The sequence below is a fragment of the Vulpes lagopus genome, chromosome 22, assembly GCF_018345385.1.
Source record: "Vulpes lagopus strain Blue_001 chromosome 22, ASM1834538v1, whole genome shotgun sequence".
Classification (NCBI taxonomy): domain Eukaryota; kingdom Metazoa; phylum Chordata; class Mammalia; order Carnivora; family Canidae; genus Vulpes; species Vulpes lagopus.
In genome coordinates this window covers 19336938-19350464 of record NC_054845.1, presented here as the reverse complement: position 1 = coordinate 19350464, position 13527 = coordinate 19336938, and the positions used below count along the sequence as shown (strand labels likewise).

The 13527-nt window shown below is 34.3% G+C and overlaps 1 protein-coding gene across 7 annotated transcripts in view; it reads left to right on the top strand.

Moving 5' to 3' along the window:
- Positions 1-13527, top strand: part of ERBB4 (erb-b2 receptor tyrosine kinase 4) — a 1096742-nt gene that overhangs the window by 826675 nt on the left and 256540 nt on the right. For all 7 annotated transcript variants that reach the window (XM_041737269.1, XM_041737271.1, XM_041737268.1 and 4 more), the window contains exons 13-15: positions 464-596; positions 6361-6454; positions 12322-12476. In XM_041737269.1, coding sequence (XP_041593203.1) covers positions 464-596; positions 6361-6454; positions 12322-12476 — 382 coding nt within the window. The remainder of the gene's footprint in view (positions 1-463; positions 597-6360; positions 6455-12321; positions 12477-13527) is intronic.

Genomic DNA, 13527 nt, shown 5'->3' with positions numbered 1-13527 from the left:
CAGACATTCTTCTTTTTCTTTCTCTTTTTTAAATTTTGTTTAAGACAAGGACTGTTTGTTTAATTTCTTCATGAAACTCTCATACGGAATTGAAATTAAAATTTGTGGTGTCTCAGTGGAGCAAAGGGCTGGATTGAGAAAGGTGTGGTTTGCTTCTTGCCTTAAAGGGAGGGTTAATTTCTATCACCCTTCCTCCTTAGAATTTTGATGTAGACAATTGACATGTGTACATTCTTATGAAAAAGTAGCAGTTCTATATACACACACTGATGGGGGCTCTGCAATATAGAAGAAGTTGACAGTAATGTGGGCCTTGGTGACTGAGTAAGCAAAGCTTTCTGCCACAGATCTCTTTCAAATAAACTTCTTCAGAAATAGCATCACTTTGGAAAATTCATATTAAAAGGTTAAGTCAACAAAACCTTCTGTTTTATTTCACCCTTGAATTTGGTGTGTTTTCTAGCTGCTGAAGGAATGGTGTGCAACCATCTGTGTTCAAGCGATGGCTGTTGGGGACCTGGCCCTGATCAATGCCTGTCCTGCCGTCGCTTCAGCAGAGGAAGGAGCTGCATAGAGTCTTGTAACCTCTATGACGGGTAAGGTTATCTTACAACATCACCTTTACCTCATGAGCTTTGAGGCACTGATTGGTTCAGATTTTTAAATGATAAGAAAATTAAATTTTCTGAATTTCAGAAATTGGTGAAATTGCAGAATGTGTATGCTGGCTGATGTTTTTAAGGGGAGCTCTTGTTGCGAAAACACCTGAAGAATTATTTTAAGGGGAAAGAATTTTATTTGAAGTAAGACAAGTCCAAATATGTATTGACTATTATGCAAACTTATAAAAAGTAGACTGAAACAGATCGTTCTTAATAAATTGTAGCAATTTATACTGAAGCAAAATTGAAAAATATATTCTTATTTTCCTTATGAAGAAGATTGTTACAAGTAATCTTTCCTCTCATATCTCCCAATAGTAGTTTTTTCACATGCTTTCCTATTAATTTTCATCTGGAATTGCTGCATAACTATTACATTTTTTTCCATCCAAGTTATGTGTCTATTTGTATATTAGAAAGAACGATATACATTTCAATCTCTCTGACAATTGCTTAGCCCTATAGAAAAATTGCCTTTGTAGTTTCTGCTTGGAGAGGTGTTTTTTTTTTTTTTAAATAGAGTCTTTATTTTTTTTTTAATTTTTATTTATTTATGATAGGCACACAGTGAGAGAGAGAGAGAGGCAGAGACATAGTCAGAGGGAGATGCAGGCTCCATGCACCAGGAGCCTGACGTGGGATTTGATCCCGGGTCTCCAGGATCGCGCCCTGGGCCAAAGGCAGGCGCTAAACCGCTGCGCCACCCAGGGATCCCTGGAGAGGAGTTTGAAAGCAGTCTACCACTTTCTAAAGATAACCTAAGCAGTATTTTAAATTAAAAAAAAATGAGTGGGAAACATCAGAAAGGGAGACAGAACGTAAGAGACTCCTAACTCTGGGAAACGAACTAGGGGTGGTGGAAGGGGAGGTGGACGGGGGGTGGAGGTGACTGGGTGATGGGCACTGAGGTGGGCACTTGACGGGATGAGCACTGTTATTCTATATGTTGGCAAACTGAACACCAATAAAAAATACATTTATAAAAAAAGAATTTCAAATTCCTTGTGATGCAATAATAATCACATTGCCAACAATAAACCTAGTGTATTTCTTCTTACATGGCATTTCACATACTCATAAAACCAGTTTATCATAACATACCATTTCATGCATCACAGTTGTCCTCTATTAGTCTGATAATACATTTTTTAGTACTGTCAAATTTTCATATGATGCTCACTGAAAGGATTTTCAACAGGTTGGTAAAAGTGTAGTTTTGAAATTATCTCATTTCTTCTTTTGCCTCATGAATTGTCCCATTTTATTTTTATTTTTTACAGGTTCAAATCCTTATAGTTTTAGAATTCTGCATGTCATTAGTGATTCAATAGTTTATTTTTAAATGACCTCTAAATGGTTAATATACTAGGAATATACTTGTTCTGAAATCAAACCATGAATTGCAATTTCATTACAATGATAATAGAATTGTCCTCAATTTTAGGCAACATTTCATGATCTGAGATAACATTGCACTTTTGCATTTTATATCAGAAAGATAGAAATCTACAGTTTATAATAATAATATATTAATATGTCTCTTCTTTGAAAGATGACCAAAACCATTTCCCTTCATGAAATTTAGGGAAAAAAATAAAATTAGAAGTTTAAGTATGAAACTTTTCAAAATAAGAATGTAATTGTTTTTCAGGAAATTTTCAGCTTACAATTTTGTAAGGTACAATCAGCTCATAAATTTGATAATGGATAGCAAATTATGTATTGCTTTTCTCATTAAATTGTAGTCATGTTTATTCTCATTATAAATGAATGTTTTCAAAAAAAAAATAAATAAATGAATGTTTTCATCTGGAATTACTGCATAACTATTACATTTTTTCCATCTGTATGTAAAATACTTCAGATCAAAATATGATTATTTGTTCTAAATCCACTAATGCTGTTAAAATTTAATTAATAGACTTTAATATTATTTAGTGAATGTTACATTATGAATTCATTGACATATATATGCAGTTCTAGAGAGGAATTGAGCTCTGGAAATCGTCTTCTCTAACATCAACATCCTTTTTTTTTTTTTTAAAGATGCTTAACTGACTGAGCTACCCAGGTGCCCCTAACAGCAACATCTTATAAGCAGTGAAAATTGATAGAATTGGGGATCCCTTGGTGGCTCAGCAGTTTAGCGCCTGCCTTTAGCCCAGGGCATGATCCTGGAGACCTGCTTCTCTGTCTGCCTGTGTCTCTGCCTCTCACTGTGTCTCTCATGAATAAATAAATAAAATCTGAAAAAAAAAAACAAAAAGAAAATTGATAGAATTAAGTGTTGACCAGTGTCATCCTATTGTCGAAGAATCAAGTCAGCCCTAGAATTTAGGGCATGTGAGTTCCATCCTGTTTCTTTTCCAGATGACATTTTTCTCCCTTAATATTTCAGTTTTAACCTTGTCAGAAATATGAAATGGATGAATATGTGGATGCATATACCATCTTTTGTCTCATGTCCGCAAAATAATGAAAGCCAAGAAAAGGAAAAATACCTGTTTTCTAAATAAACAACACTGATTACTAGACCGTTTTGAAAGTTTAACATTTTCTAAGTCATTACGCCAAAAGTATTAAAGAAATATATGTTTTTAATGTATTTTGCAACAGGAATAGGTCTCTAGGAAATCATATGTAAGGGCTACTTTGAAGGATAATAAATGAAATTACCTTGTAAAAGTCTGACATAATTCTAGCCTATGTAGTGATAGATTTTTCCACCTCCAATCTTGTGGTACTGACTAATTTCTTCCAACATTGCCTGGTAGTTAAAACAGCCTTTGAGGAATAATGAATTCAAATCATAACTTCATCATTTCCTCGTTTTCTTTTTGTTTTCTTTTTTATTTCCTCGTTTTCAATCTTTGATAAATAACCTAATTGTTCTAAACTTAGTTTTCTTATATGGAAAATGGGAATAATAATAGTGTCAACTTCATAGGATAATTATGATTAATAAATGAGAAAATGCATAATTAAGTGTTGCTAGAATTTTTACTACTAAGGTGATTATCATCATTTTCTTTTTGTGTCTATTAATCTAAGCTGATTAGATGGTTAGTCAACTTAAAGCTCCTAAAAACAAATGACAAATAGGACATTTACCAAAATCAGGGGACCGACATTTATATAATTTTTATATAAGAAGAAATCCTCAAAAGAGGAGGTTCTGAAGGCAAAAAGAAAATCAGTTAATTCCTGGCTGTTAGCATTCAAATCCAGGTCATAGAAGTTACTGTATTTGAGCAACTCTTAACTACAGTGTGCAAGCATTTAAAATGAAAGAGAAAACTCATTGCCATGCAATCTTAAAATTGTTCTTAACTGGCAACATGGTCAAATGCTTTTGAAATGTTAACAACATGGAAACATCAGAAAGAGTGCCAGTCTAAGCTCTTTGTGGGCATTTTTATATTTAAAAATCACAACCTCTCATTGAAACACTTTTTCCCTTTCACAGAGAATATTTACAAAGTGAAGTCTAGAGATATTAAGGGATTTAAGGCCTAGAAGTATTAGTGTTGGCATTGGCAACACCAGCCACATTTGGGAAGAACTTGACTCCAAAGCATTTGCTCTGGATCACAGGATTGGCTAAGGTAGCACACACAGCAAGACTGTGAGAAATGTAGAGTAGTAAAAAAGGTGACAAAAACTTCAGTATGCAAAATTCAGCTCATTAGACGGTGATTTGTTAGGTTAGATTCAAGTGAAGGGGATCTCTGGCAAAGTCACTGTATAATGAATTGGAAGCAGAGAAGAAAAAGCAATGATGGAGACAGTGACAATGAAGAGCGGAAGAGGTAATGAAAATCATAAGAAGATTCTGTTCTGAGAGCAGAAAGGAAGAGAACCCAAAGCCATGCAAACAGAAGTCTATAGAAACAAAGGCAGCTAGGTTGTTCTCCATGACGTTTTCGGTTATATTCACTTTGTCAACTCTGTGTGTGGAGAGTGGTTTTCAAGAAGAGAAAAAAAAATTTAAAAAGCATGACAGTGTTTTAGTACCACAAAAATTATGACCTTCATTCAGTAACATAACCCTTTAGCAACCCAAGAAACTGTACTAAAAAAAGGAATTTACTAATGATTGCAGGTTTTGCTGTCACTGTTTTATAATTTCATTTTACTGATACTTTTGATTATTTTCACAATTGACCAACCATCCTCCCTACCCCCATACTGGGTCATTTTGACATTTTTATTCTGAAGATTTCCTCTGTCAAGTGCTTTATATAATTCATGTTGATGAAACATGCAGAAGAAAATATTTCTATGTAATTGAGATTTTAAATTTAAGGAAATTTGTAAGAAGCTTAATCCAAAAAAAAAAAAAATGAAGAAGAAGCTTAATCCATAGCAAACCAACACCTCAGTTTAAAAATGCAAAATCCATGTAACTAAATATGCGCATTGATACATAACCAAACCATCAATTTAACTTAATTATTTTGCTTTACAGTATGTGTAGTTTTAATTTAGCCAACAGAAAAGATAGCCCGCCTTTTAAACTTCCATCATTTATTAAGGCTTTACAGTAACCAAATGAGATAGTTCACTATGAAAATAAGTGGACACTTTATTTTTAGGGAAAAATAAATTTAAATTTATCACCTAATTAATCCATAACTGCCATATTTACAATGCTTTTAGCTTGGAATGACAGCTCATGATATACAGACACAAAATAATGCTGAAACTATAAATATTTAATCAGGTTTTGTTAATGACTTATAACTGGCATTCTAAATTGTCTTTATCCAGTGCTTCATCCTCTGAAACATTAGTAGGAATGGGATATTTAACATATTATACATGAATGATATCCAAATATTGAAATGAAAACTTGACAGTAGATATTGATTGGAAGGCTTATTATTGATAACATTTAATATTTAAATAGCTACAAAATGTAAGGTTGTGGGAAGGGATAACCATCATCCTAGATTTTAATTAGAAAGTTTTAGAATATTATCATTAAACTGTTTTTTTTTTATTTTGCACCATATAGAATTACTTCAAAAAGATTTTAAACTGAGAAGATGTTGTGATATTAGATCAATAATCTAAGAATATAAAATCTGCCGTAAAAAGATATTTTCTCTAATTCTCCAAGGCAGTAATTTTAAAAGAAAAAATGAAATCAAAGCATTTTTTGAAGTTTCACCAAAAATAAATTGAAGAGTCTTGGGATTTGAAGGACAGGGATGGGGAATATCATGTAACTTAGCAACAAGGAAAATACAATAGTTCTTTCAGAGTTTAAAAAATAAAGCTCAGCCAAGAGTAAAATTTTATATAGAGACAAACAGGCACAGCTTTACTTTAAAAAAGGTAAAAATGATTCTGCTGTGTCATCAAAAGAGTCATTCTTTTTCTTTTCCTTTCTTTTTCTTTCTTTTTTTTTTTTTTAAGAATGTTAGAATATCTCTCACAAGAGAGAGGTTTCCTGAATGAGTCTATCGTTGAACCCAATGGAGGGCAAGGAGAGCCATCTGGCTGCAGTTTATCTTTTCTCCTAATGGAGAACTTATTCCTTAATGTACAGGGAAATGATTCTTATGCTTCTGGCACATAGAGAAACAGACTCTAGAATTTACTCTGCCAATAGGACTTTTAGCAGATGTTACTTCATTTGTTAAGTTGACAGCTTGTTTGCTTATACCACCTCATGTAGCTGATGTTTTCACAGTGAATTTCGAGAGTTTGAGAATGGCTCCATCTGTGTGGAGTGTGACCCCCAGTGTGAGAAGATGGAAGATGGCATCCTCACCTGCCATGGACCGGTAAGCTTGAAGACATCTGTGGTTGTGTTGGCTTATTTAGCTTCATGTGTGAATGTTATGTCATTGCTTTATCGTTTATCCATCCATTCAACAGGTGTTTATAGCTTACTAGAGGGAATCATGTTTGATATTCCTCCTTCAAGAGGCTTACTGTTTGGTAGTAGAGATGAAATATTTACAAATTCAATTTCTGAAATATTTATATTTCAGATAATGTATTTAAAAAGAGGATATGGATATGCCCTTGAAAACTGCACTGTATTGAAAAGAAAGGAGAACTACATAAGTAACTAGATTGAACCAAAATAATTGTAAAATATACGTATGTATAAATTGTTATAGGAACACAAACAAGAGATAAATTAATCTGTCTTTGGGATGGAAAGTAGGGCATCAGGGAAGGCTGTAGAGAAGTGATGTTTGAGTTGCGCTTTGAAGAAGAATCTGGAGAGAAGAAACATACAAAGATATGCGAATGTAAAAATTCATGGTGTATTTGGGGTAAACTATAACACATTCATTTATATGTTTAATTATTTAACTGTTATGTCATTATGAACAACATTGTGAAAGACAGAAGGGAGAGGGCAAACACTTATAAACTAAAATCTAAAACAGTGTGATAAATACTATGGCAGAAAGAAAAACAGAGCTATGAAAATGAAAGAGGGGCTATGGGATCAGGAAAGTCTTGATGGATATATGTTGGTATTTACATGTTTGAAGTTTGCCTTATAGAGAAGATGATCATTCTTTTTCAGATCTCCCTTTGGTTCCCATTATTCAGATGTTCTCCTAATAATGAGGTCAATATGAGTTTGTTATTCCAAAGTGCCATATTCATCCTTCTTTAGACAAATTTCCAGGTTTTTTTGTGTGTATTGAGTCATTTCTCAATAGATTATTTGGGGACCAACATTTGGGTGTAGCCAAGAACTCAACATTGCTCCATACGAGTTTATATGCAATTAAAACAATACTAATTTTTCTACCAGAGTGCTTATTCAGCACTTAATTAGCTTAGAAAAAAAATATCATTGAGCCCTCCAAACTTCCAATAGGCCCCAGTGAGCCATTCTGGAACTTCATCTAAAGAAGGATGTGGAAAACTTGGACAGTTCAGAGGACTACCACCAGGATGATTAAGCTTGGAAACTCAGACTTCTGAGAAAAAGGAGTAATGTGATTTGGCCTGAAGAACCAAAGTCTAAAAAGATAATTTAATATGTAAATGGTCTCCAAGTAAGTATGCAAAGGGCATATTTGGCTATTTTCTGTCCCCGCTAAGGATATTAATGGAAAACACAATTAATCCGCAGCATGAGAAATGTGGATGCTGGCAAGAATGACGTGAAACATGGGGAAGTATAAGTTCTGAAATAGGTTGTTAAAGCAGATTGAGCTATCTGTATAAGACTTCTTTAAACACTAACATATTTAGTCAATATGTTAGTATTGACATAATATGTTATTTAGTCAAAAGTCAAAGAATGAAAAAAAAATATGTCTTTCAAAGAAACCGAGTCTTTGGAAATGTGCCATTACAATAACAAGGCAGGCTGAAAAACCAGCCCTGTGCTTTTTCTATTCCTCATGCTGCCTCCCATGGTATAAAATCATGCTGGTAAATATCTTTTGTTAATTCATTTTAATTTATATGTGTTCATAGTATATCTCGAAAGATTGAGACAGTTCATAGTATATCTCGAAAGATTGAGACAGTTTATAAACCACACATAGAAGACCCTAATAGTTAATGGTTTTTCCCCAATTTTCAAAATTATTTGCTCACTAAAAAGAGTGAAAAAACAGATTTTTGAAGAACACATTTTGATTTTTTAAATGACAACATCGTGGGACCATATAGTCAAATTTACCACCAACCGTTAACATTGTCAATTAATATGTATAGAGAATAGGAAAGGCAATAAATCAAAAATAGGAAAGGTTTAGTAAACCTGAATCACTTATTTGGGGAAGATCAGAGCACAGAATCAAGAAAACCTATTTGATTACTTTATCAGTAAGCCTTGAAACGCTAGGCAGGTAAGAACACAATTTTAGGACAGGTGTCTGAGAAATGGGCAGAACTGAGGAGCTCAAACGATAGCTCTAACTGTTCTCACTAGGAGATGGCCTGCTTTCAGCTTTTACAATTTATATTAGATTTTTGCCATTTCTGGGTTCACATATTGATTATCACAACTACAGACGGATGTGCTTCCCTATGCCATGTAACAGGCATCTATCATTTAAGATATCCAAGAAGTTCTGGAGTCTTCTTTGTGAGGCCGACATTGTGATGAGACTGAAGTCATAAAGCTGGTTGGAATTCCCACACCTGGTCTTATGATTTATTCTGTTGGAAGCACACTTACCTGGCCTGTCCATATTTCCCTAATAATAATAATTGGTACACATGTATATTTGTCAAACACTGTTATATCTGAAGCATACTATCACTTTTTTCCATTTAAAATATAAAGAAACCAAACCTATAATAATTAGAAAGTTGCACCAAAAAGTCAACAATCTGTATGATGTGGGACTGGGACTCAACTATAGAAGTGACTCCTCCCACCCCCAGGCAAAATTCTGTAATATAATAAGGATAATATGTTTTCTGAGATTATAACTGTTGTATGTAAAATGGGATAATATTACACTATTTAAATGTGACAGAAACCCCAGATAATCTTGAGAGGGCCAACTTTGAAATAAAACAAGTCCCTGATTTTATATGTTTGCATGTCTGCCCTTGGTATTTTTTTATTTTATTTTATTTTATTTTATTTATTTTATTTATTTTATTTTATTTTATTTTATTTTATTTTATTTTATTTTATATTTATTTCATTTCATTTCATTTTTATTTTTATTTTTTTAGTTTTTTTATTGGAGTTCAATGTGCCAACATATAGCGTAACACCCAGTGCTCATCGCATCAAGTGCCCCCCTCAGTGCCCATCACCCAGTCATTCCCCACCCCCCGCCCACCTCCCCTTCTACCCCCCCTTGTTCATTTCCCAGAGTTAGGAGTCTCTCATGTTCTGTCTCCCTTTCTGATATTTCCCACTCATTATCTCTCCTTTCCCCTTTATTCTCTTTCACTATTTTTTATATTCCCCAAATGAATGAAACCATATAATGTTTGTCCTCCGATTGACTTATTTCACTCAGCATAATCCCCTCCAGGTCCATCCACATCGAAGCAAATGGTGGATATTTGTCGTTTCTAATGGCTGAGGAATATTCCATTGTATACATAAACCACAGCTTCTTTATCCATTCATCTTTCGATGGACACCGAGGCTCCTTCCACAGTTTGGCTATTGTGGACATTGCTGCTATAACTTTGTCCTTTCCACCTTAGTCCCTGTACTCTTGTGTGTTCCTATCAAGAAAGATAAGAAAGGGCATGTGAGAAGAAAGGGAAGTAAGTGAAATCAGAGTTTTAGTAGATTAAAATATAAGCCAAAGAGGCAGCATACAAAGAAGAGATAGAGAAGGAGAATGATAAAAGCTGAAGTAGTTGTTAAAGTTAATAAAGGTTGTGCTGCCATAACAAATAACCCCCATATTACAGTAGCCTATAGGGACAGGCACTGAGAGTGGCACTGGATGGGATGAGCACTGGGTGTTATGCTTTATGTTGGCAAATTGAACTCCAATAAAAACATATACAAAAAAAAAAGGAACATTTAAATCTTTTTTCATGTAAAGTGTCCTGCAAGGCAGCCCTCCTCCTCCTACTGGTCTAGTGCTCCGTCTGAGATGCTTCACATTTATGGGATCTCCGCATCTTCATCGCATCCTGCATCATGGCAGCAGGGAAAGAGAAGGCTGGAGAGTTTAGCACTGGCAGTCTCATAAATCGCTTCTACTTAATTTCATTGTCTCAAACAAGACACACCTCACTTCTTGTGGGAGGAGAATTTCAGTCCTCCAAGTGGCTAGAAGTGGAAGAGAATTGGATACTGGTGAATAATAGCATTGTTTCTTAGAGTAGTTACCAGTGAAAATCATCAATTGTCACTGCAGAAAAAGAATGTAATATTTCTATCAGGATTTAGCTTATCCTTTAGTCTGCTGGGTGCATAATTGAGTCCAAATGTAGTTTAAAATCAGAGATAAGGAACAATATTGCCTTCACCTCTGTTTTTTATCATTGCATTAATCAGTTCATTCACTGAACTTAGGTTCTTAAAAGCTTTGGGAATATAATGATAGAAGAGTAAGCATTAGACACACATATTTCTAAAATCTCTTTATTATGGAAATGAGCTTGAGAATCAGTACATTTCATTTCTTTTGAGATTTGTCAGGACATATTTTAGTTATGTCAGCTTAGAACATTAGGTTTTATATCATGATAATACAATCATGTAGGTAAAAGATGCCTAGAAAACAAGGAAATATACAAAAAATCTTTTTCAAGTGTATGTAAATGTTAAATATGATTTTAATTTTAGCTTCATACTTTTCGTGTCTTCTGATTTTACCTGGATATTATTTCACGTCAGGAGAATTTTATAGAAAAATAAGTCCTAATCTCTAATTTTGACTTTAACTGTCTAATTTACTCATAGTTTTATTCTTGCATTCTGCAAGAAGACATCAGCATGTCTCTTGTCTTGTACAATAAGTCATGCCACTGAGCATACTAGCAGAGTAAATGATTTTGTATAATAGATGGCATTACGTGCCTAAGTACCCATGAGCAGGTGTTAAAATTGGAAGCATGTGAAGTATTCTTTTTTGGTAGGAAATAAGAAGTTGCCAATAGCAAACTCTTCAGGTTGAATGGGGATTATGTTTCATAGGATAATTTTCTTCGAGCTCTAAGTCTTACATCAAAATAGTGAAATAGACAGGTGCTTGATTGAACCTCACCCGTCCCAGAATTTCCTGAAACCTCTTCCTGATTCCTTTTTCTTCTTTATACCACTGTTTTTCATTAGCAACCTCAATCTTTAAATTTAAATATATTATATTTATTGATTTCCTGATGTTTTGTATCACCAGCGTGCATTGTCTGACGGCTTTTGAATTAACATTTGTAGAGAGATATAATGCACTCTTGTGAGTAGACGCTCCCTGCCTAATACATAGCTCTGTCCAATATTAGTTCTTGACTCCCAAATTCACAAACTGAGTTAATTCTATTTAAGTTTATTATGCTCATGGGGTGCCTGGGTGGCTCAGCAGTTGAGCGTCTGCCTTCAGCTCAGGGTGTGATCCCATGTCTCGGGATCGAGTCCCATGTCGGGCTCCCTGCATGGAGTCTGCTTCTCCCTCTGCCTCTGTCTCTGCCTCTCTCTCTGTGTCTCTCATGAATAAATAAAATATTTTTTAAAAAAGTTTATTATGCTCATATTTGTATCACCTTTATTATTTGATAAGTTTCTTCATATAATTTTATTTTGCATGCGCCTACTTTGTTATTGTGGGGCTTTTGATATTTGCTCATCAGAATGTGTCTTTATTGTGCTCTCAGTATTGTACTGTGATTTATTAAAATCTCTATAAATAGATATGTGAGTTTTAGCATTATCACAAGCTGATTTGAGATGGAGAATAACCTACATATTAAATTTTATTTGCCTAAACTAATTCTTAATAATTCAACCATAGTAAAATTTAAAATTTGTTGTTCAAATAATCATAGACAACCAAAGGAAAGTTTACAACTCACTTGTACATTGAAAAGCTGAAAGTGTGACATTCCCATTTGTAGTTCTGAAAATGCTCCCCAGTTCCCTAGGGGAAGATTGGCCACTGACTGAAGTCTCAGTAACTAGACCACATGAATACCAGAGGGAACAGCATCCATTTTCCTTTATTGTGTTTTGTTTTTTATACTTCAGGGACCTGACAACTGCACAAAGTGCTCCCATTTTAAGGATGGCCCAAACTGTGTGGAAAAATGTCCAGATGGCTTACAGGGGGCAAACAGTTTTATTTTCAAGTATGCTGATCAGGATCGGGAGTGCCACCCATGCCATCCAAACTGCACCCAAGGGTAAGCATCCTTGCTGGCCAAGGACTCCATCACACAAGTATCTTTATCCTTGACACAGTCTACTACATATATAATATTCTCATATAAAACTCTATTCATCTCTATTAATTGTTGATTTGAAGAGGAAGACTTTCTAAGAAAATGGTTTATGCAATCAAATGTATACCCTCTCGGATATTTCTGTTTAACATTTGCCTAAAAGTCTTCTATTGACACCTTTATGAAGCTGTTGGCAGGTATACTTTGTACAGAGTGTAGAATTCTTCCAAATGCTACTCGATATTTAAGATATCTTAGAAAAGACTAGATAGTCATCACACTTTTGAGATTTGTGCTTAATAAATCTTTAATCGAAGTTTTCTGTTTATATTTCTTGGTTCTTACAACAAAGCTGAAGGTAAGGATAGCTCTCTTTGCTGAACAGTGCCTTGGATTACTCCTTCAAAAAAAATATATAGGCAAAATAGTGATAACAGAAAAAAAAAGTTGGGGGGGATTTAGTGATATGTATATCAGTAAAATCACAAATACATTTTGTAAAAGTAATTGTATTAGAGGTTAACCTATAACCTAGAGTTTCTTCGACCAGTACATAGTTTCTATTGTTTCAAGAGGATGCATTATACAATGAATAATGGATTACCTTTGATAACTGATAGCAATTGAAAAACAAAAGCATATTATAGAAAGAAGAAAAGCACTGAACTGAAACAATGTCACTCATCTAACAAATCCCAACACCGAATTTTTTAAAAGATTGCAGCAAATCTATTTCAGTAAGGGCTTTTTCGTTTTCTTTCCTCCAGAAGGTGATGCATTTCAACTTGAGGACAATTTAGCATACTCTACCCTTCTTCTATCCATAAATCCTCTTCTCCATTATGAGCGCCCACACATATATGCACGCTTCCACGTACAGATACATACACTTGTTGTTGAGAATCATCTCGGGTACTTTACATCTGGCAGGAAAGTCTGAGATTCCATAAAGAGATTTTCTGCCAGATTAAGAGCTAGCTGTTAGGGGATATTGAAGAAGTTAAGCAAACGA